This window comes from Ostrea edulis, chromosome 9 (genome assembly GCF_947568905.1).
Source record: "Ostrea edulis chromosome 9, xbOstEdul1.1, whole genome shotgun sequence".
In the NCBI taxonomy this organism is placed as follows: domain Eukaryota; kingdom Metazoa; phylum Mollusca; class Bivalvia; order Ostreida; family Ostreidae; genus Ostrea; species Ostrea edulis.
The window spans coordinates 37,039,740-37,065,424 of record NC_079172.1 but is presented as its reverse complement, the minus strand read 5'-3'; the positions used below and the strand labels follow the sequence as shown (position 1 = coordinate 37,065,424).

Sequence of the window (25,685 nt, the reverse complement as noted above, 5' to 3'; positions counted from 1 at the left end):
TTTCTTATAGTCCCTATTCCCGCCAGTCTGTTTTTACACTAAACTATTGCAATGGAGTGTAAGGGATCAGACTAGGCTTTTATAGCATTATCAATTTTCAAGAGCTTTAAAAGAATTGTATAATTTAAGATCACTTGAGTAAACTAAGGTGACATTTTTTTCAATTGGTCTGCATCTGTTGGAGTCTGTCATCATTAACAATTGAACATTTTAAAACTTTTCTATAACTACCATTCAATTTTTTTCAAATTTAGAATCAAGCACCTTTAGGATAAGGGTAAGGTAAATTGTAAATTTTACGACTTCTGTTCCCCTGGGGCCATAGGTGTGGGCCAAAAAATCTAAATGCATAGTGATTGAGAGCAGGAACAACCACAAAGGGTTTTAACTCAATCTATGCAAACTGGTATACTGTATAATAGATTTATTGATTGATTGAATATTGTTTAACGTCCCTCTCGGGAAGTTTTCACTCATATGGAAATTTCACCATTGCCGGTGAAGGGCAGCAAAATTTAGGTCTTGATGCTCGACGCTTACGGCCTTTGAGCAGGGAGGGATCTTTATTGTGCCTTTTGTTCATCCTAGTGAATGTCCGAGATTTGCTAGGTATCATTTAAAAATCACAACAGCAGGGTCAAGGTGAGCCAGGTGAGCGATGTGGCCCATGACCTTCTTGTTGATTTTGATATTTGTACATATATCATTGGTATGAAAAATGGAACTCTTTTTTTTCTTTTACCAATACATGCAGTGTCGTATGGATCTATCTTTGTTGATTATTTGATCAAAATTGGTTAATATGTTTTATTGAAGTAAATTAAACATGAGTTTATTCATATGGGATACCTAAATTTCACATGGATAACCAGTGACTGATTCTTGATTGTCAACATTATCACCAAACAGTTAAGAAATCACAAACTATTAGGGATGGTAAAATTCCTTAAATAGCGACACATTTTATATTTTCATCTTTTTCTCAAGGAAAAAATCCCTTAAAAAATGAAGAAATTATAAAAGAGGTGGCTATATATGTGACCCACCTGATCTTTATTTTTCTGCAACATATTCAAGTGTGTGTTTGTCACTTGTATGGTAAGATTCATTTATGGCAAGAGCTGGTATGATGTCTTGAGTTGGAAAGCACCTGAATACACTAAGAACAGTTTTCTATGGAGCGACAAATTAATAAACTCAAATATTTGAAGATATCTTTAATAATTTGAAGATAATAGGAGTAATAATGGTGAAAGAATCTATTACAAGTGGGGAATATAATAATTATAATAATACTACTTCAGTGTCCTGTGAAATATTTGTGAAAAGAAAGAATGTGCGGGGGTTGTTAGATTTTGAACCTTTTGGATGCGTCAATGAATTTGTGAACATCTTATAAAACACATACATGTATGAAACAAGTGCCTGTGTTATAAAATGGTTTCGTTATACAGATTGGATAAATTTATATCCCCATAAAGTATTTGTTACAATATACAGCCTACGAAATAAAAGGAAGATATCTTTGAATGCTTTATTTGATCTTTCTTGCAATATTCTTTTACTTATACTTGCACAGCAAACAAATAATTAATGAATATATACTTTGTGTAGTGGAGTATAGAAACACCGGTGTTGTAGCATAGGTTTTTTTCCCTCATAGACCCCCCCCCCGGAAAAACGGGTCCGGGATAGATTTTCCCCAATAAAATCGTTTTTTAGTATCACTATATTGTAATTTTAATTTTTTAATTTCAATTTGACAAAAAAACTCCAACAACTTAATTTCCCATGCTCAGCTGTGGTTTGTAATCAACTGATCTCCACACGAACCGCTGGCAGAATAATGAGAATGAACACGGGAGTTCTGATGGGTCAGATTGTGGGATTACATATTTCTAAAATAGGTTGAATTATTTTCGGAGAAAGAAAAAACCCCGATATAACAGGGAGAATATCCATTGAAAATGAGGCTCTGCTAGCAGTTAACGGACGCACGTCATATTATGATCCTCTGAGACACGTTCTGAAATCAACCAGTGCACGTAAAATTTAACAACCATACCCATAACTTTTTTAATATATATTTTTCACGCACAATATCAAACTTTCTGTGTAACCTATATTTGTACACTATATTTTCAGTTAACCTATATTGGATCTTTCCATTCAAAGACTCATAAATGTACCCCTCCATATCTGTAGTATTTAATCACACGTGTCATTCTGAGTTTAAGTTTCCACTCTCTTTGGATCATGCTCCACGCAATACGTCACGTATTTTAGAAAAAAGAATTGGACAAATTTTGAAGTTTATATACAACGGTTTTTTTTGTTGTAGCAGAATTATGTGTTATCGATAATTGAAAAAAATATTTATTACTGTTATGAATACGAATTTCATTTCATACGAAGCATTAGCAAGAAGTACTCCCCGGAATGGCCTTGTGTAAGGGATAGAAAGACTCATTATTCCGGGGAATGATTAAATGAATGAATTTATCAAAAGAGAAGCTATTTCGGTTTGAATACGCTAGAGCTGCAGGTATGTGTTTAACAAATAAATGTCATTTTTTGAAAACACATGAGGACATGAACTGATAAGTTTCACTCTGGCATACGTCATAAAATGTAATACAATCTACTCTCATTTCTATCGACATGTCTAGCCGTTGAAATAGACATACTATATTTATCAAATTCATACATATATTTTTTCACAACTGCATCATATTTATAAGGAATTGACTACCATTACACTTACAATTGGCAAAGATATCGAACAGAAAAATATTAGATATATGATACATACAAACACGCACATACGGCTGGTTTCTGCAATTCATTGACACTCAAAGTATAAAAACATCCGGACTTGCTTCATTTGCAAACCTTCATGATCCCACTTCAACATTTAATGAATCAAATTAGCTACTTTAACGCATATTGCCTTATATGCATGGGCGGATGTGGGATTCACTTTAGAGAGACTTGAAAAAAATCTGAGACGAGGGGGCAGGTGACAAGTTTTAGGTCCTCGAAAGGAACGGGTAATGTATAAGCGAGCAAAGGTTCCGGAACCTCCTATGTTTATTTGTGTTTTATAATGAAATGTAGCATCAATCTCATAGAATCAAGCAGCAATCCAATTTGGGAATAAAACTGCTTCTGTTATCAAATTCCATTCAGTTATATTTGACAACACTGCAGGCTCCAAGTATGTTTTCTATGTTTTCATAGTCAGGCTTGAGTAATGTTCATATCTTTATTCCGAAAGGTTAAATAATTCGACATCAAATAAAGGGTTAATCGGGGATGGACACCAATATTTTGTGCTTATATTCATTGATTTATCATGATTTACCGAGATTCAATATCTTCATGAAAAAATAAATTGATATTTACATCAGTCTTCATGATAACTTTTCTAAGACGCTAGTCATACTAACTAGTTAATTCAATAGATTTAATTGCTCGTTGTCCTGATGAATTTGTTTGCTAGTCCGTAAATAGAACACACATGTAACAAAAACGTCAAACATGATTTATATGGATGCATCTATAACACGGGGACATGCATTACAAAAACTGAGATTGTTAACAAACAGAAATCAGACTTTGAAAAATACAGAAATAAAATTGTCGTCGATGTTTTTTTCAATCGAAACACTTTATTCATCAACGATTTCCCCCTAGCTATATCAGCTAGTGCTGAGATCAATTCTAGACGTCAGTAGTCTCGGGGAGTCAGCTAGTTCATCTGCACGAGCTTTAATGGAGAGTGCTGCATTGTACATGTATGAATTTATTATGAACATATTTTGTCAGTATCAATGTTTTCTCTGAACGTCTTCGATATACATTATTCTAATACTTGTAAGTGGTGTATGTATTACTATATTTTGACACACACCTGCTGATTTTGAATAAATGTTGTAAGTTTTGCTGTATTTGTAACCGGACACATTCAATATTAACTCCTAAAGCGGCATGCAAACGTTGAGATTAAATATTCAATTTCAATACACAGGATGTTTCTGGTATTAAAGAAAAAAGATTTACATTGAAGAGATCGACGGTATATAAGTTATGCATTGAAGAGATCGACGTTATATAAGTTATTTGTGTGCATTTATTTCATTAAATATTTTAATTTAAATCGTATTCTGACAAAAGGACACACAGATGTATATATGAGATGGATCATTACTCGTTATCTTCACTTTTCCATCAATGATATGAAAGGTGAAGATAACGAACAGTGGTGAATCTCATAACTCTTTAAGGAATACAAAATAGAGAGTTGGGCAAAGATGAACCCCTGGATATACGATCGGTGGGACCAGGTGCCTAGGAGGAGTAAGCATTCCCTGTCGACCGGTAAAACCCGCCATGAGTCCTATAGCTTGATATATTGAATGCTTAACACTGTTTCCATCCAATTGAGACATTATATGGTGTTGTGAATAGTACAGTCAACGATAAGAGAATGGAAGGTATAACATAATCCAATCATATGATAGCTCATTTTGTTCATGTATGCATACTGAAAGATTTTACATAGTTTGAAAGAAGGTGATGCTTATACCTGTGGTTTTCTTTATTTTTCTTTTCAAAGTTTTGACAAATTGAAACAAAGTTAGTAATACGTGTATTGTGTAAACAGATCAACAACTCCCATGATAGAATGATTTGTATAACTCATTGAATCTATAATGATGATTATTGTTCATGTACCATTCATTATACAGTACAATCAATTTCTGGTTAAAATTGTATGAGGTGTTGATTTTCAAAAATCCAATTTACAAACGGATATTATCTTTAGTATTTACTACAGTTGGTATTCAATCTATTTTTAATAGTGCTAATTTCACTTTCATTTGGGAAATAAATAGTCAGTGAGATTACACATTTTTAAAACATGATGACTTATTTAATTGACCAATAGGAGAACGGAAAAACGATACAACATGGGTATCTCCATTGAAAATGAGGCCCTGTGAGCAGTTAACAGACGCACGTGATATCATAATCCTCTGAGTCACGTTCTGAAATCCACCAGTACATGTAGAATGTAACAACCATACCCATAACTATTTTTTCGTGCACAATATTCCATTTCCTATATATGTTACCTATATTTGTATGCTATATTTTCAGTTACCCTGTATTGGACCTTTCCATTCAAACACACTTAATGTACGCATCGATATCTGTAGCTTTTATTCACTCCGGTCATTCGGAGTTTAGGTTTCCAATCTCTTTGGATCATGTTCCACACGACACGCCACGAGTTGTAGAAAATTCTGTTTCGGTCAACTTTTGAAGTAGATATTCGATTTTCCAAAAGATATTTCTAGCAATTGTTCTCCACGTCTGTTTCATTTACATTTGGATGAAAGGTGAAGATAACCAACAGTGATCAATCTCACAACTCCTATAGGTAATACGAAATAGACAGTTGGGAAGACACGGACTACTGGATATACCAGAGGCAGTATCAGGTGCCTAGTGGTAGCAAGCATCCCCTGTCGACCGGTCCCACCTGCTGTGAGCACTATATCTTGATGAGGTAAACTTAAAAATATGTACTTAAAAACAGTGTGCCAAGAGCGGCCTAACAATAGCTATTGAACATATCAGACAGCATATGACTCAAGGAATGCTTGTATTGGCAAACTAGATTATTATAACGACCATAGAATTTGCGAAATGCTAACTTCAAACGAGAGTGTTGAATCCCCTGTACCATCAACTTGTTTGTTAGTAGCTTGTCTCAATTTTAAGTTTTTCATAAAGATGAGTTAGTTTGCCCTTAATATTCATTTTCAATAAAATATCTAAATTCAAAGAAGATGTGAAGAACTCTGTGGCGGCTCTTATTTCGATTTTACAGGGATTGAATCGATGTATGAATGAAAATGATTATTGTTAATAAATAAATCGACAATGTATCTAAATGTCGAGTTGAAGGTCACAGCAAGAGATTGTCGTTTTCTCACTTGGAAGCTTTTGAACAAACTCTGCTTCATAAGAATATGGGGAAATGTCAGCTAACGGAACACAATGCGTACCCATGGGAATACCAACAAACTGTTGGAAGATCTGACCACCGAAGACTACGAAGATCTTTTCAATGAGGAACTCCAGCAAATCAATTTTTGGACGACTGATTACTAGATACGAATATTTCCTTTTTCGTGAAAAAGCAACTGTCTATGATTTTAAAACGTCTGGTCTTTAATCAATCGTAAGGGATGGTCATTAAAAGTGTTAAAAAGTCATACGTTTAGGTGTTGTTGATTTGAGAAATGTTTTGAGATTTCAAATTTACTAAAATTTCTTCAGAATTTTTTGGAATCCATATTTGATTTACACCACTTCTCGCATATGTTGTGGCACAATACGTTTGAAGGTTCTCTTTCACACCTGTTAATATGTTCGTGAGGAGCAAATATAGGGGCTGAATAGCATATTGATTTCATAACGTTTACAATGAAAACAAAATTACGGCAAACACAGGCCCCTGGATATACCAGAGGTGGGAACAGGTGCCTAGGAAGACTTATAACTTTATGATAGACTTTATGAAATTGATATCCTATTGAGGTCTATATTTAACCCTCACGAACATGCCGTTAATATCTAAGTATTTATATATTTTACAGGATAAATCTATGCCGTTCAGCAGACTGACATTTTACTGAATGGCCTGGAAAGGTGACGGAATGTCAGGACCATTCAGTCACTATTATGTAACATTCAGCAACCTTTCAGTTAACGAAATGCCATAGTTTCATCACGTGTTTTATATGTATAATTATATATATGTTGAAGTGTTATTTATTTCCCCATATTTATTCCATTCGGATTCCATTGAAATAGATTTCTAAACATGAAAGAGCTCACTCTTTGTATTTATAAAGTCCGTGTTATATGTTTGTATCTTTCTCTATCAATTATCTTAGAGCAATGTTAGAATAAGGTTAATCTGAATAAAAACAATCACAAACATTACTGAGCAGTCAAATCAATGAATATCTTAGATTTAATCTAAATTCCTTACAAACAAATCATAAATACTGTTTCCGCAGGAAGTGAATGAAAGGTGAATATAATGAACAGTGATCAATCTCATAACTCTCACAGGAATATAAAATAAAGAGCTAGACAAACAACGACTCCTGGATATACCAGAGGTGGGATCAGGTACGTAGGAGGAATAAATATTCTGGGTGATTGAGTTATTAACAGGTAATTGATTTCAGTTTTCTAATGTTCGCCAATGTTGAACATTATTGTAAGTCTACTGTACATGTCTTAGGGATAATGTGTTAAAAATTAAAACAGTGTTATTTTTCAAATTCATTTGAAATTTCATTAAATAATGAAGAACTGTGTCGTTCTTTTTTGTATTCACTGAAATGGAATAAATTTTTCTCATGCTTGGACACATTGGTATATGAAAAAAAGCTTCTTTCGAGTGAAGTACATGTGCACTATATGAAATTAAGAATGAAAATTAGCTGGTTTATTTTGCATTTGCATTCGATTAGCTAGGAAATTGAATTATTTTCACCCATGATATGAATATCACAATGGTCATATAATCATGTCCAACAGACATTTTTCCAATATCTTTTCTTTGTTTATTTGTAACGTTACGATCAGCTTATGTGCACTAGTATAGGACAAGTGAAGTTACGCTTATTTCTGACGTAAATGTACGTCTACAACTACCAGTGAATACCGCCCCCCACACATACACATAAACGTACACTATATCTAGATGTCTACGTTTACGTCTACGAACTTTAGTAAACATGTGCCCTGAACACTAAACATAGGTCTATATTTGTGGTACTTGACCCAAAGAAGATGACAATTTAGTATGAGTGTAAAATTTCGACGGATGTAAATCAAGCAAGCAATCAGTCTATCAAGAATGAAAGGGGAAGATAAGGAACTGTGAATGTATTGCATCTACATGTAGATTGTAGAATATGAAACAAGTGTATAGATAATAACTTATTTACTCATTTTCTTTCTAATGTAAAGAAATTGTGTATTCTAATATTTCAAATATAATAAGCTAATTGAAAAAAGAAACTTTGTTAAGTAGAAGACAATTTTCAAGAACGTGAAAGACATGTACAATATTCATAGCAAGATGTTTGAAATGGTACATGACTGTGATCTTATTGCGTGTGATATATTGATTGAATTATAGATATACCAACACAAAATTGTTGGAGTACATTATGCGAAAAGAACTTTGTTAAGTAGAGCACGATATCAAGGATATGAAGGACACATAAAATGTTATTACCCATTATGATTTGTGTGAAATGATGGACAACTGTCATCTGTTAGAGCGTGTGATGCATGTGTTAGTGTATGAGGCACCGAATGAATTTCTAGTTATATACATGTTGATGTGAAACACGACATAATTAATCGATTTAATGATATAACTATATGCATTGAAGATGACATAAAAGAAATAATCAGATGCACTATATATATATAATTGAATAAAAAAGCAGGAAAATATACAGTTCCAAAATATATTTAAATCACTAGCGCTTTCTGGATTTTAACATCCATCCTCAGGTGAATACAAATAATGAATTCATATTATATATAAATATACATGTACTTACAGTGTCGTTAATTTCGTCAATCCCTCAAACAATCCTTTCTGTAACGTTGTTAGTTTATTGTTGTATAGGAATCTGAATTACAAAGAAAGCTTGATTAAATTATATATATCCATACAATATTGCTTGATTACATTTTGATGTTAACCCAAAAAAAAAAAAAACAAACAAACAACCCAAAAAACCAACAGCAAACATTGAAAGCAATTTTAGCTGCAGTTTTGGTGTCGGAATGTTGTCCTGTAAGATTGTGATTGACTATTTTAATAATAGAAGAAACAAGTAAGGTTTATTAACTTTTTTGTTAATATGGTTTATTAAAAAACATGTTCAGAGGCTCTGAAGGAAGCAAAATTACATTATTGTCTTCCCATACAAAAATGAATTCTATGAAAGGCGAAGATATGGACCAGTGATCTGATAACCCCCACAAACAATACAAAATAGAGAGTTGGACAAACACGGACCCTTGAATATACCAAAGGTATATCATGCTATATATTCAATAAAACCGAAATCTTCATTTTGATAGAATACTCAACTTAGATTTAATCTTATCAATTATTATATTCTAAACTGTATAGCACATTTTTACAGCAAAGTGATATTTAAATATAGAGGTGCTAGTGCTGCAATGTTTGCTCTGGATAAATTTGATCTCCGTATATATCAGGAAATCAATAAATAATTCTAGGAGTGGATGAAAGTTAGAGAGTGAATCTTATATTAATGAATGTTATTAGAACACATACATGCATAAGGAAAGACGTAAAAGAGATTTTTGCACAATTCATTTCCATCATCGCAGTCCATTGCCGAGTGTTGTCTTATTCCTTGATATCAATAACACCAATGACCCAAATATTGAAGATGTTTAACCCAAATTTCAAAATAATTTAAGTATGGTAGCATAACTAATGGTCTTGTTCTTGTTTTTAAGCATATATAAGTCATTCTATGCCATATCATACTACAAATATGTAGAATTTGATAAACCGTAACCATTCTCATAAATGTTATAAAAAACACAAATCCAGAGTAGGGAAAACACGGACGACAGAAACACTATAGATTTATCAGATGCTAGGAGTAAGCATCCCCTGTTAACCAGTTTCACCCGCCGTAAGACTACTGTTTTGATCAGGTAAACGGAGTACTCGGTAGTCAAACTCAGCATAAAAGAACGGCATAATTATTTCTATGAAACACGCCAGACAATATTGATGGATTTTAATTTGAAACTAAATCATAATAATTTATAACTGCCATAGAATATGCAAAATATTGACTTGAAACGCGACTGTAACATCAACGTTTTTGTCATTATCGTATTTTTCAGTAGCCTACCTCCATTTAACAAATGATCATACGCAGCATATGCTTTCGGATAGAATCAATTCAGATCCATAAACATCATATCCATATTTTTACATACTAATTTTGACTAAGAATTACTCCGTTTACGTGATCAATTAATAGGGCTCAAGGCAGGTTTGACCAGTCAACATAGGGATGCTTACTCCTCCTAGGCACCCAATCCAACATCTGTTATATCCAGGGGTCTGTGTTTGCCTTTATCTTAAAGGACACAACGCATGTTTTTAAACGTTTTTCTTTTTTCAGCAAAATTCTTTCCATGCCTAAAACCACTTTGAATGTGTTTTAAATGAAATATGTTGCGTAGTTTTCGAGTTTGAAAGCGATGGAATTCAAATCTTGCGATATCGTGGTATGCATATTTACTTTCGCTATTTTACGTGCCATTATGTGTGACGTCATATGTGCCCTCGGGTTTGAAAACATCTATAAGTCATTTCATAAACAAATTAGATTTAATCGACAAAAAAAACAAAAAAACAATTATCACGTTAACAGTTTGTAAATAATATTGCATTAAGATGTTTTGTGCCGTATTTGGGTGTACTAGTTGTCGGTAGAAAGGATTTAGACTGAGTATTTTTCAATTTTTCGAAGGAAGGTACGAGAAAAAAGACGTGGATATGTTTTTGTTAGAGCAAGAAATTTACCTTTAAAATAAACCACCCAGTCACCTTTTCAAAAACCACTTGGACAGAAACCCAGATAAACTGCGAGAAAATGGATATATCGAAGCTAAGCACTACATAATTCTGTTCTGGTCTTCAAATTCAATACACACTCGGATCAACTAACCTTCACCTTGTAACAACATACCGTTTATATAACTTGTGCTTCCAGTTTCTACCAACTGGTAGATTTACAAAGATTTTAAAGATACAAAATAATTGAACTTTTAATCATATAAATAATAGAATATTGTATTTCTTAACTTTAAATGGAATTATAAAATTATTTCCACATTAACTCGTAACATCTTGAGTGCGTCAGTATAACGCCTTGCTCCCACTTCCTAACGATGTACAGATCACAATTTGTAAAATTAATAATATGATTGCTTTATCAAAATAAAATATTGTGATTTCCACTTTAAATTTGATTATTTTTATTGATTTGTGTGGTTTTTTCTTCTTTTTTCTTTCTTTTCGAAATGCACCCGTGACAGTAGCTTGGCCTAGGGTCTAGTTGTCAACAATGTAACGTATTATGATTTGTCTAATCCAAAAAAAAATAAGAAAAACAGTGTCAATTGCAGATGTATAAAGAAATGACATTACCAAACAGTTTGTAAACAGCGACCCATATAAACATTATTTACTCGCAATATTAGGGGCCTTCCGTGGCCGAGTGGCTAGAGCATTGCGCTCAAAATCACATGGCCTCTCACCTCTGTCGGCGCGGGTTCGAATCCCGCTCGCGCCGGTAAGTGAGAAAGTGTCCCAGTTTACTTTCGGAAGGTCGGTGGTTATCTTCCCAGGTACATTGTAACTGGGTTCTCTCTTCCACCAATAAAAACTGGGCGCCACTATATAACTGAAAAATTATTGAGTGTGGCAGAAAACATCAAAAACAAAAAATACTCACAATATTGCCGATTTCATACACGCTTTCAACGCTATATTTGGGTATTTACATTCTTTCGATATCTTTTCTTATATATATATATATATATATATATATATATATATATATATATATAAAGAAATATATATATATATAAATAAAGAAATATATATATAAAGAAATATATAAATATATATATATATATATGCATTGAATATGACATAAAAGAAATAATCAGATGCACTATATATATATATATATATATATATATATATATATATATATATATATAATTCAATAATAAAGCAGGAAAATATACAGTTCCAAAATATATTTAAATCACTAGCGCTTTCTGGATTTTAACATCCATCCTCAGATGAATACAAATTAATAATGAAAACAAAGTTGTTTATCTTAGAAACGTCTATTGTGACGTCATGACGTCATGATAGTCTTTGCGACGAGGGAATAGATACATGACGTCATAATACAAAAGTTCGGGAAAGATGACTTGGACAAAATAAGAATGAACATTTACATGATAAAAGTTGATGAATTAAGAGGTTTAACAATCAGAATTTCTCATATATGCATTGATTAAAGTTTGTTTAGTTTAGGAGAAAACAGTTTAATGATACAATTTTCTTTAGCAAGTCTCATGGACGTTGATTCTGTTTTAAGTTTATAAAATGGAAATACGATGTAGTTGCCTCTAGCACAGGTGTCAAAGTGTTCGCTGCATGGGGTATTTCTTGTACTGGGATCGTTAATTTGTTGGCGATGGACACGCATCCTGGCTGTTAGTTTGTCCAATATATTCCTCGCCACACCCGTTGCAAATAATGCAGTATAGTAAGTTTTTCGACTTGCATGATATGTTATCATTTACAGTAAAATATTTTCCGCATTTAAAAGTAATAGAAGGTACTGTTTTTAGGAAGGGACATGTACCACACCTTGAGTCACCACATGTAGAAACTGCGTATTTTTCAGGCGTTGAATTGAATTTGGCTTTTGTTAATATTTTTTTCAAGTTAGATGGTTGTCTTTGGCTGTGAAGTAGGTCGGATTTGGGAATAATTTTTTGAAGTTCTAAATCACGCTTGATAACTGTAAAATTCTTCTTAGCTTCCTGAAAGATATTTATATGTTTTGGGTTGTAAGTTGTCATAAATGGTATTAGGAAAGGATCGTGTTCTTTTTCTCTTGTTGTTCTAAGTGTATGCTGTGGAATTTTCTTTGCTTCATTTATCGCTGAAAGAATGAGTGTTTCCGGATAATTCTGCGCAGTAAGAAATATTTTCAATTTCGCCAGTCTTTGGTCTTTAGTATTTTCATCTTTAACAATAGTGTAAATCCTTCTGGCCAAATTGTACGGTTTTATATTTTGGGAAAAATCCGAAGAAGACCTGATCAAGTTTCACAATTTGTTGAATACGCTCAATCCAAATATCCAGTTTACCATGGAATACAGTGATACTTCGATTCCTTTTTTGGACATCAAGGTGATAAAACATGAAACCAACATCCTAACTGATATATTTTACAAAACAAAAAACAACAAAAAACGGACACACACCAATATTTGAATTTCAAACCATGTCATCCTACACACACTAAAAGGAATATCCCGACAAAATAACGACAAAATAGCATGGCGCTTTCCCCGCGATACAACCATCAGAACATGTACATGTACGCTGTGACGTACTTTTACATTTTGACGTCATATGGTGCGAAGTGCACAGAGGTACATTTATAACAGCACCGTGATTTTGCGTTCAACATTTGATGAATCAATTTAGCTACTTCAATGCAAATTGCCTTATAATCATGGACGGATGTGGGATTCAGTTTAGAGAGGATTAGAAAAAATCTGAGACGAGGGGGCGGGTGACAGCTTTTAGGTGCTCGATGGGAATAATTTGTTAATCGGGGATGGACGCATATATTTTGTGCTTATATCCATTGATTTATTATCATATATCGTGATTCAATTTCTTCACGATGAAATAAATTAATATTTACATCAGTCTTCATGATAACTTTTCTGAGACGCTATTCATACTAACTAGCTAATTGAATAGATTTATTTGCTCGTTGTCCTTATGAATTTGTTTGCTAGTCCGTAAATAAAAACACACATGTAACAGAAACATCAGACACGATTTATATGGATGCATCTATAACACAGGGACATGTATTAAAAAATTGAGATTGTTAACAAACACAAATCAGACTTTTAAAAATAAAAAAATAAATTGTCATCGATTTTTTTCAATCCAAACACTTTATTGATCGAAAATTTTCCCCTAGCTATACCAACTAGTGCTGAGACAATTTCTAGACGCGAGTAGTCTCGGGGAGTCGGCTAGTTCATCTGCACGAGCTTTAATGGAGAGTGCTACATTGTACATGTATAAATTTATTATGAACATATTTTGTCAGTATCAATGTTTTCTCTGAACGTCCTCGATATACATGTTCTAATACTTGTAAGTGGTGTACGTTTTACGATATTTTGACACACACCTGTTGATTTTGAATAAATGTTGTAAGTTTTGCTGCATTTGTAACCGGACACATTCAACATTGAATCCTAAAGTGGCATGCAAACGTTGAGATTAAACATTCAATTTCAATACATAGGATGTTTCTGGTATTAAAGAAAAAAAATTACATTGAAGAGATTGACGGTATATAAGTTACACATTGAAGAAATCGACGTTATATATTTGTATGCATCTATTTCATCAAATATTTTAATTTAAATTGTACTCTGACAAAAGGACACATAGATGTATATGCAAGGTGAAGATAACGAACAGTGATCAATCTCATAACTCCTATAAGCAATACAAAATAGATAGTTGGGCCATATATAAGATGGATCATTACTCGTTATCTTCACTTTTCCATCAATGATATGGAAGGTGAAGATAACGAACAGTGGTGAATCTCATAACTCTTTAAGGAATACAAAATAGAGAGTTGGGCAAAGATGAACCCCTGGATATACGATCGGTGGGACCAGGTGTCTAGGAGGAGTAAGCATTCCCTGGCGACCGGTCAAACCCGCCATGAGTCCTATAGCTTGATATATTGAATGCTTAACACTGTTTCCATCCAATTGAGACATTATATGGTGTTGTGAATAGTACAGTCAACGATAAGAGAATGGAAGGTATAACATAATCCAATCATATGATAGCTCATTTTGTTCATGTATGCATACTGAAAGATTTTACATAGTTTGAAAGAAGGTGATGCTTATACCTGTGGTTTTCTTTATTTTTCTTTTCAAAGTTTTTGACAAATTGAAACAAAGTTAGTAATACGTGTATTGTGTAAACAGATCAACAACTCCCATGATAGAATGATTTGTATAACTCATTGAATCTATAATGATGATTATTGTTCATGTACCATTCATTATACAGTACAATCAATTTCTGGTTAAAATTGTATGAGGTGTTGATTTTCAAAAATCCAATTTACAAACGGATATTATCTTTAGTATTTACTACAGTTGGTATTCAATCTATTTTTAATAGTGCTAATTTCACTTTCATTTGGGAAATAAATAGTCAGTGAGATTACACATTTTTAAAACATGATGACTTATTTAATTGACCAATAGGAGAACGGAAAAACGATACAACATGGGTATCTCCATTGAAAATGAGGCCCTGTGAGCAGTTAACAGACGCACGTGATATCATAATCCTCTGAGTCACGTTCTGAAATCCACCAGTACATGTAGAATGTAACAACCATACCCATAACTATTTTTTCGTGCACAATATTCCATTTCCTATATATGTTACCTATATTTGTATGCTATATTTTCAGTTACCCTGTATTGGACCTTTCCATTCAAACACACTTAATGTACGCATCGATATCTGTAGCTTTTATTCACTCCGGTCATTCGGAGTTTAGGTTTCCAATCTCTTTGGATCATGTTCCACACGACACGCCACGAGTTGTAGAAAATTCTGTTTCGGTCAACTTTTGAAGTAGATATTCGATTTTCCAAAAGATATTTCTAGCAATTGTTCTCCACGTCTGTTTCATTTACATTTGGATGAAAGGTGAAGATAACCAACAGTGATCAATCTCACAACTCCTATAGGTAATACGAAATAGACAGTTGGGAAGACACGGACTACTGGATATACCAGAGGCAGTATCAGGTGCCTAGTGGTAGCAAGCATCCCCTGTCGACCGGTCCCACCTGCTGTGAGCACTATATCTTGATGAGGTAAACTTAAAAATATGTACTTAAAAACAGTGTGCCAAGAGCGGCCTAACAATAGCTATTGAACATGTCAGGCAGCATATGACTCAAGGAATGCTTGTATTGGCAAACTAGATTATTATAACGACCATAGAATTTGCGAAATGCTAACTTCAAACGAGAGTGTTGAATCCCCTGTACCATCAACTTGTTTGTTAGTAGCTTGTCTCAATTTTAAAAAAAACCAACTGATCACATGTAGAACAAGCTCTTGCGTATCGAGTCAGTTGAAAGATATAAACAACATATGCAGGTGATAATGAAATATTGCTACATAGATATGAAAAGTTGGTGATAGGAAGCTGAAATCATCCCGTTTTTCATAAAGATGAGTTAGTTTGCCCTTAATATTCATTTTCAATAAAATATCTAAATTCAAAGAAGATGTGAAGAACTCTGTGGCGGCTCTTATTTCGATTTTACAGGGATTGAATCGATGTATGAATGAAAATGATTATTGTTAATAAATAAATCGACAATGTATCTAAATGTCGAGTTGAAGGTCACAGCAAGAGATTGTCGTTTTCTCACTTGGAAGCTTTTGAACAAACTCTGCTTCATAAGAATATGGGGAAATGTCAGCTAACGGAACACAATGCGTACCCATGGGAATACCAACAAACTGTTGGAAGATCTGACCACCGAAGACTACGAAGATCTTTTCAATGAGGAACTCCAGCAAATCAATTTTTGGACGACTGATTACTAGATACGAATATTTCCTTTTTCGTGAAAAAGCAACTGTCTATGATTTTAAAACGTCTGGTCTTTAATCAATCGTAAGGGATGGTCATTAAAAGTGTTAAAAAGTCATACGTTTAGGTGTTGTTGATTTGAGAAATGTTTTGAGATTTCAAATTTACTAAAATTTCTTCAGAATTTTTTGGAATCCATATTTGATTTACACCACTTCTCGCATATGTTGTGGCACAATACGTTTGAAGGTTCTCTTTCACACCTGTTAATATGTTCGTGAGGAGCAAATATAGGGGCTGAATAGCATATTGATTTCATAACGTTTACAATGAAAACAAAATTACGGCAAACACAGGCCCCTGGATATACCAGAGGTGGGAACAGGTGCCTAGGAAGACTTATAACTTTATGACAGACTTTATGAAATTGATATCCTATTGAGGTCTATATTTAACCCTCACGAACATGCCGTTAATATCTAAGTATTTATATATTTTACAGGATAAATCTATGCCGTTCAGCAGACTGACATTTTACTGAATGGCCTGGAAAGGTGACGGAATGTCAGGACCATTCAGTCACTATTATGTAACATTCAGCAACCTTTCAGTTAACGAAATGCCATAGTTTCATCACGTGTTTTATATGTATAATTATATATATGTTGAAGTGTTATTTATTTCCCCATATTTATTCCATTCGGATTCCATTGAAATAGATTTCTAAACATGAAAGAGCTCACTCTTTGTATTTATAAAGTCCGTGTTATATGTTTGTATCTTTCTCTATCAATTATCTTAGAGCAATGTTAGAATAAGGTTAATCTGAATAAAAACAATCACAAACATTACTGAGCAGTCAAATCAATGAATATCTTAGATTTAATCTAAATTCCTTACAAACAAATCATAAATACTGTTTCCGCAGGAAGTGAATGAAAGGTGAATATAATGAACAGTGATCAATCTCATAACTCTCACAGGAATATAAAATAAAGAGCTAGACAAACAACGACTCCTGGATATACCAGAGGTGGGATCAGGTACGTAGGAGGAATAAATATTCTGGGTGATTGAGTTATTAACAGGTAATTGATTTCAGTTTTCTAATGTTCGCCAATGTTGAACATTATTGTAAGTCTACTGTACATGTCTTAGGGATAATGTGTTAAAAATTAAAACAGTGTTATTTTTCAAATTCATTTGAAATTTCATTAAATAATGAAGAACTGTGTCGTTCTTTTTTGTATTCACTGAAATGGAATAAATTTTTCTCATGCTTGGACACATTGGTATATGAAAAAAAGCTTCTTTCGAGTGAAGTACATGTGCACTATATGAAATTAAGAATGAAAATTAGCTGGTTTATTTTGCATTTGCATTCGATTAGCTAGGAAATTGAATTATTTTCACCCATGATATGAATATCACAATGGTCATATAATCATGTCCAACAGACATTTTTCCAATATCTTTTCTTTGTTTATTTGTAACGTTACGATCAGCTTATGTGCACTAGTATAGGACAAGTGAAGTTACGCTTATTTCTGACGTAAATGTACGTCTACAACTACCAGTGAATACCGCCCCCCACACATACACATAAACGTACACTATATCTAGATGTCTACGTTTACGTCTACGAACTTTAGTAAACATGTGCCCTGAACACTAAACATAGGTCTATATTTGTGGTACTTGACCCAAAGAAGATGACAATTTAGTATGAGTGTAAAATTTCGACGGATGTAAATCAAGCAAGCAATCAGTCTATCAAGAATGAAAGGGGAAGATAAGGAACTGTGAATGTATTGCATCTACATGTAGATTGTAGAATATGAAACAAGTGTATAGATAATAACTTATTTACTCATTTTCTTTCTAATGTAAAGAAATTGTGTATTCTAATATTTCAAATATAATAAGCTAATTGAAAAAAGAAACTTTGTTAAGTAGAAGACAATTTTCAAGAACGTGAAAGACATGTACAATATTCATAGCAAGATGTTTGAAATGGTACATGACTGTGATCTTATTGCGTGTGATATATTGATTGAATTATAGATATACCAACACAAAATTGTTGGAGTACATTATGCGAAAAGAACTTTGTTAAGTAGAGCACGATATCAAGGATATGAAGGACACATAAAATGTTATTACCCATTATGATTTGTGTGAAATGATGGACAACTGTCATCTGTTAGAGCGTGTGATGCATGTGTTAGTGTATGAGGCACTGAATGAATTTCTAGTTATATACATGTTGATGTGAAACACGACATAATTAATCGATTTAATGATATAACTATATGCATTGAAGATGACATAAAAGAAATAATCAGATGCACTATATATATATAATTGAATAAAAAAGCAGGAATTTATACAGTTCCAAAATATATTTAAATCACTAGCGCTTTCTGGATTTTAACATCCATCCTCAGGTGAATACAAATAATGAATTCATATTATATATAAATATACATGTACTTACAGTTCCGTTAATTTCGTCAATCCCTCAAACAATCCTTTCTGTAACGTTGTTAGTTTATTGCCTTCTAGGTATCTGAATTACAAAGAAAGCTTGATTAAATTATATATATCCATACAATATTGCTTGATTACATTTTGATGTTAACCCAAAAAAAACAAAACCAAACAAACAACCCAAAAAACCAACAGCAAACATTGAAAGCAATTTTAGCTGCAGTTTTGGTGTCGGAATGTTGTCCTGTAAGATTGTGATTGACTATTTTAATAATAGAAGAAACAAGTAAGGTTTATTAACTTTTTTGTTAATATGGTTTATTAAAAAACATGTTCAGAGGCTCTGAAGGAAGCAAAATTACATTATTGTCTTCCCATACAAAAATGAATTCTATGAAAGGCGAAGATATGGACCAGTGATCTGATAACCCCCACAAACAATACAAAATAGAGAGTTGGACAAACACGGACCCTTGAATATACCAAAGGTATATCATGCTATATATTCAATAAAACCGAAATCTTCATTTTGATAGAATACTCAACTTAGATTTAATCTTATCAATTATTATATTCTAAACTGTATAGCACATTTTTACAGCAAAGTGATATTTAAATATAGAGGTGCTAGTGCTGCAATGTTTGCTCTGGATAAATTTGATCTCCGTATATATCAGGAAATCAATAAATAATTCTAGGAGTGGATGAAAGTTAGAGAGTGAATCTTATATTAATGAATGTTATTAGAACACATAAATGCATAAGGAAAGACGTAAAAGAGATTTTTGCACAATTCATTTCCATCATCGCAGTCCATTGCCGAGTGTTGTCTTATTCCTTGATATCAATAACACCAATGACCCAAATATTGAAGATGTTTAACCCAAATTTCAAAATAATTTAAGTATGGTAGCATAACTAATGGTCTTGTTCTTGTTTTTAAGCATATATAAGTCATTCTATGCCATATCATACTACAAATATGTAGAATTTGATAAACCGTAACCATTCTCATAAATGTTATAAAGAACACAAATCCAGAGTAGGGAAAACACGGACGACAGAAACACTATAGATTTATCAGATGCTAGGAGTAAGCATCCCCTGTTAACCAGTTTCACCCGCCGTAAGACTACTGTTTTGATCAGGTAAACGGAGTACTCGGTAGTCAAACTCAGCATAAAAGAACGGCATAATTATTTCTATGAAACACGCCAGACAATATTGATGGATTTTAATTTGAAACTAAATCATAATAATTTATAACTGCCATAGAATATGCAAAATATTGACTTGAAACGCGACTGTAACATCAACGTTTTTGTCATTATCGTATTTTTCAGTAGCCTACCTCCATTTAACAAATGATCATACGCAGCATATGCTTTCGGATAGAATCAATTCAGATCCATAAACATCATATCCATATTTTTACATACTAATTTTGACTAAGAATTACTCCGTTTACGTGATCAATTAATAGGGCTCAAGGCAGGTTTGACCAGTCAACATAGGGATGCTTACTCCTCCTAGGCACCCAATCCAACATCTGTTATATCCAGGGGTCTGTGTTTGCCTTTATCTTAAAGGACACAACGCATGTTTTTAAACGTTTTTCTTTTTTCAGCAAAATTCTTTCCATGCCTAAAACCACTTTAAATGTGTTTTAAATGAAATATGTTGCGTAGTTTTCGAGTTTGAAAGCGATGGAATTCAAATCTTGCGATACCGTGGTATGCATATTTACTTTCGCTATTTTACGTGCCATTATGTGTGACGTCATATGCGCCCTCGGGTTTGAAAACATCTATAAGTCATTTCATAAACAAATTAGATTTAATCGACAAAAAAACAATTATCACGTTAACAGTTTGAAATAATATTGCATTAAGATGTTTTGTGCCGTATTCGGGTGTACTAGTTGTCGGTAGAAAGGATTTAGACTGAGTATTTTTCAATTTTTCGAAGGAAGGTACGAGAAAAAAGACGTGGATATGTTTTTGTTAGAGCAAGAACTTTACCTTTAAAATAAACCACCCAGTCACCTTTTCAAATACAACTTGGACAAAAACCCAGATAAACTGCGAGAAAATGGATATATCGAAGCTAAGCACTACATAATTCTGTTCTGGTCTTCAAATTCAATACACACTCGGATCAACTGACCTTCACCTTGTAACAACATACCCGGTATATAACTTGTGCTTTCAGTTTCTACCAACTGGTAGATTTACAAAGATTTTAAAGATACAAAATAATTGAACTTTTAATCATATAAATAATAGAATATTGTATTTCTTAACTTTAAATGGAATTATAAAATTATTTCCTCATTTAAAACTCGTTACATCTTGAGTGCGTCAGTATAACGCCGTGCTCCAACTTCCTAACGATGTGCAGATCACAATTTGTAAAAATAATAATATGATTGCTTTATCAAAATAAAATATTGTGAGTTCCACTTTAAATTTGATTATTTTTATTGATTTGTGTGGTTTTTTCTTCTTTTTTCTTTCTTTTCGAAATGCACTTTGAACTTTGACCCTTTTGTGAATTTCGGAGACTCGCGTTAAAAACCTTGTTATCGCTAGTCCTGCTTAACGGAAAGTCATAGAGACACGAAACCTTCGCTAATGAATTCACAGTAAAACCCTCTTGCATAGAAAAATTAATCAAAGGGATAGAAAAACCCTTAAGCATAGTTATTGCCCTTGAAAGTATCCAATATCATTATTTAAGCCTATAACTTTTATATTAATATAGCAAGAGACATGGGGCCACTTGCATTAAGACCGATGACCTTTGACCTTCAATATTAGGTCAAAGTCAAAGGTCATCCTGAATTATTTTTTTTTGATTTTCAAGGTCTTTTTGAGTTTCTTACATCATCTTGAATATTCTTAATTTTTTTCTTAATCATGGTAGGTGGAAAGCCCTCTAATTGTTCGCGAATAATTAGGATCACTAATTTTGTTCGGCATTCCTTCTTTTGACACATATGGCCATATCGATTTAAAGATTTATATAATGGAAAAGTAAAGACTAGCATGCAAAGGCTTGAAGAATTACAATATATGTGTAAGTTAACAACTGAAGTTTATGACAAGGGGGATGACTTTGGCTTATGACAAGGGGGTGAATTAGGCTTCCCCATCGTCAACTTCCTTTATTTCATTATTACTTGCAGTATTCATCTTGTGTGAATAAAAACAGTTCATCTCATATTTCATAAATCCTATCAAAAATACAAAATTAAGAGAAGGGCAAACACGAATTCATTGATTATTACAATAGTCCTCAGTCCTTGAGAATTTCGAAAGACGTAGAAAGTTTTATAGAGGGGTCCCCAAAATTGGTTCTTGTGCAATGAAATTATCTTTTGCTGATGTCGCTACTGCACAATACTGGAATTGAGTAGTTCAAAGAAACTTTTAAGTGCTCTCTATCATTTAAAGTAATACCAACCTCTTTTGCGTCATCCGATTTTGCAAAATCGATGATTTTTTTGGGGATTTTTTTTTTTGGATCTATGCATGATGACAACATCAATTTTGTTGGAGTCTTTTCCAATGGTTATTGTTAAAATATAAATTATTTCAAAAATTTAATTCATATATGAAAAATCAATGACATGTTTCAAAATATTGAATCCAAGGACAATAATCATGTTTCCATAGAATTCTTTATTAAGGTACTCATTGTATAATGACCATATTTCATATCTAAGAATGGATGGTGGAATTTTGGTAATCATGGTATCATTTTGAAGGGTTCATCAAATAAAAATAATCCACCATAGGAATTTTGAAAATTTTGTTTACTGCTTGATTTATTTCACCTAGAATTTAACATTGAAGTATATAGGAAAAACATGTTTTATTACAATATTTTATAGAACGAAATTATATTTTCACACAAATCTCTTGGTAGAAAGTTACAAACACTTTCTCTTAGTGAAAATATGAAATAAAATTAATCATTGACCACACACATTTTTAGAAAATTAGATTTTTCTTATTTTTACAAAGGGAAGACAACTCTTCCAAAAAGTCTTAAGTGCAAAAAGGTCAGCTTCTAATCATTTACCAGTCATGTGAATTTCATCTGCTTCACTTTCATCATTATTTAACAATAAACATTTATGTTGATCCAAATCCTTCAAAATTGTTCATTATCCTGTCATTATACATGGAATACCTTAAGTCCATTATGCGATATATTTCCTTTTTTACAAACACTGTATAATTTTGTAAAGAAACAGTGTCATAAAACTACCATTAATACTAGTTTAGCGTTATAACCAGTTTTTGTGAAATTTTCATTATGCTGTTGAAGGAAAATTGCGATGTTCTGAAGTTGATATTTAATATTTGATTCTGTTTATATATGTCTCGAATATTTAAAAAAAAGTTTGATTACGTATGTATTTTATTTCACAACTTATTAGTTTTAACCCTAGGACATTGAAATAAATACTCTTTCTAGGCTTTCATCAGATAATAATCTGAGTATGCCGTAACACAAATATCGTAAATGCAGATTTTCAAACTAACTAAATAATATTAAGCACAACGAAAATGTATGAGTTGTTTTGGATAGAGAAGACACTGCGCTAATATTTTTTTTTTTTTTTTTTTTAGATACAAACGCAATTTTTAGAACTCTCCAGCTTACCGTGACAAGTTACTCTATAATCTAGTAACAAAGTGAAGATGTTCACACACATATGTGTAAAATAATAAATTATCGAATACAGAGGACGAAACTAACGAGGATCATAATGATATCACAAAGATGTGATTCGGGTATCATTTGGCCTAATTTAATTTTTCTAGGTCAGAGGTGTTCCGAATATCTGGCCTTTTGATACAGTGTAAGTTGATATATCAATCCAATGTTAAATCTTATCGCATCCTTTCATATCTATATATGACATAAATATCTTCCCCACAATGGATTTCAATGTAAATTATCAGAAGAAAAACTCTCTCCAATACGACATCTGCTTGAATCAAACACTGCAGAAAAGATCTAATCTTTCTATTTAAAATACCCCTGCTTGTGGAAGTTGTGAGATTCATCATTATTCGTTGTCTTCACCTTTCATTTCATAGGATCTTGCAATGTAAAGATAATTGTTGATGTTGAAATAAATATTGTAAATAGTTAAAACAGTTAACATCAGTTCTTTTTACAGGGACTTATACGATTTCCATTGTAGTATAGTGAGTTTGTTGGATATATCTATTGCAACACATACAAAAAACATCGATGGAGGACTTAATCCAATCTATAGGCAACCTTACCCTTAGCAAATCTAACCACCTACTTGAGTGCATATACGTTGGTTATTCTAGAATCGGACTTCCTTGTTCTTTAAGAGGACGTATTTCTTTATTTTCTAATTCTACGTTTCCTCGTTAATAACTTTCCAGTTATCTCGTTTGACACTAGTTATTATCCATGAAATAGACTTAACTCAGAATCATTTGGATACTTTAATGTACCTAAACAACAAGAGGCTGGCATTGTTGTCCATTGGATATATGAAAAGGTGATCAATATATTGTAACTCCTATATGTACACAATTCCTTCTAGGCTCCTGATCCCACCTCTGTTGTGCCGAAGGGTACTTGTTTGTCTTACTCTTAATTTTGTATTTTTAAAGGAGTTATGAGATTGGTTACTGTTCGATATTTTAACGTTTTCATTTAGAAGAAATTCGTAGCATTGTCGTAGCATTGTCATTAAAAATTAAGTATCATGTTTGTTAGCTCTACCGGAGCAGTTCATAGACAATTACAAAATGAAAAAATTTCGACTTTATTGGAATCAAAGGTTCAATATGAAATCCATTGATAAAATCTAAGTAGGAAAGACTTGCAGCAGTGGAAACTGAACATTGTTGGTGCTAAAGTACCCATGAACCGAGGTTACCAGATTTCATAACCAAAACCATTGCAAGTTTGATAGACTAAACGTGTAACCTTCAATCAATTAATACATCAATAGGTATACCATGGAAAGATTCAACTCAATCATCATCTTAATGTCTTAGACCTCTACGCGTTTTTTCCTCACTGCTGGCAACATGGAATGATAGACAAGATAAGCACGTTAAATTTGTAGCTAAACATACAACTACCGTAGCATATATATATATACTAATTGTGATGCACCAGATGTGCATTTCGAAAAATAATTTTGGAAATTAGAAATAACAATAAACTTGTAGGAGCTAAAAAGAAAACTAGAGTGCCAAAGGAACTGGAGCCAAATTCGTCGAAGGATCAGAGCTATGCATGAGGGAGATATCATCCTTAATTTTGAAATAAATTTCTAAATCTTATCTCAGGAATTTAATATACATCTGTATTTTCAAGCTAGTAACGAAGTACTTATCTACTGGGCTGTAGAGACCCTCGCAGACTAACAGTCCACCAGCAGAGGCCTCGACCCAGGGGTCATAATGTAAAACGTATACGGTACCAATTCTGATGCACCAGATGCGCATTTCGAGAAATAATGGCTCTTCATTGATGCTCAAGCCGAAATTTAGGAAATTCGAAATAACAATAAACTTGTAGGAGCTAAAA

The 25,685-nt window shown here is 32.9% G+C and overlaps 1 protein-coding gene across 50 annotated transcripts in view; it reads right to left on the bottom strand.

Annotated features, from left to right (window-relative positions):
* LOC125659436 (leucine-rich repeat-containing protein 15-like) overlaps positions 1-25,685 on the bottom strand; it is a 615,079-nt gene that overhangs the window by 235,957 nt on the left and 353,437 nt on the right. For 33 of the 50 annotated variants that reach the window (XM_056149051.1, XM_056149060.1, XM_056149061.1 and 30 more), the window contains 2 exons: positions 19,096-19,167; positions 8,667-8,738 (listed from right to left, as the gene is read on the bottom strand). The exons of 9 other annotated variants lie outside the window; for them this stretch is intronic. In XM_056149051.1, the coding sequence (XP_056005026.1) occupies positions 8,667-8,738; positions 19,096-19,167 (144 nt within the window). The remainder of the gene's footprint in view (positions 1-8,666; positions 8,739-19,095; positions 19,168-25,685) is intronic. 8 more of the 50 variants (XM_056149047.1, XM_056149053.1, XM_056149057.1 and 5 more) reach the window with 1 other exon arrangement.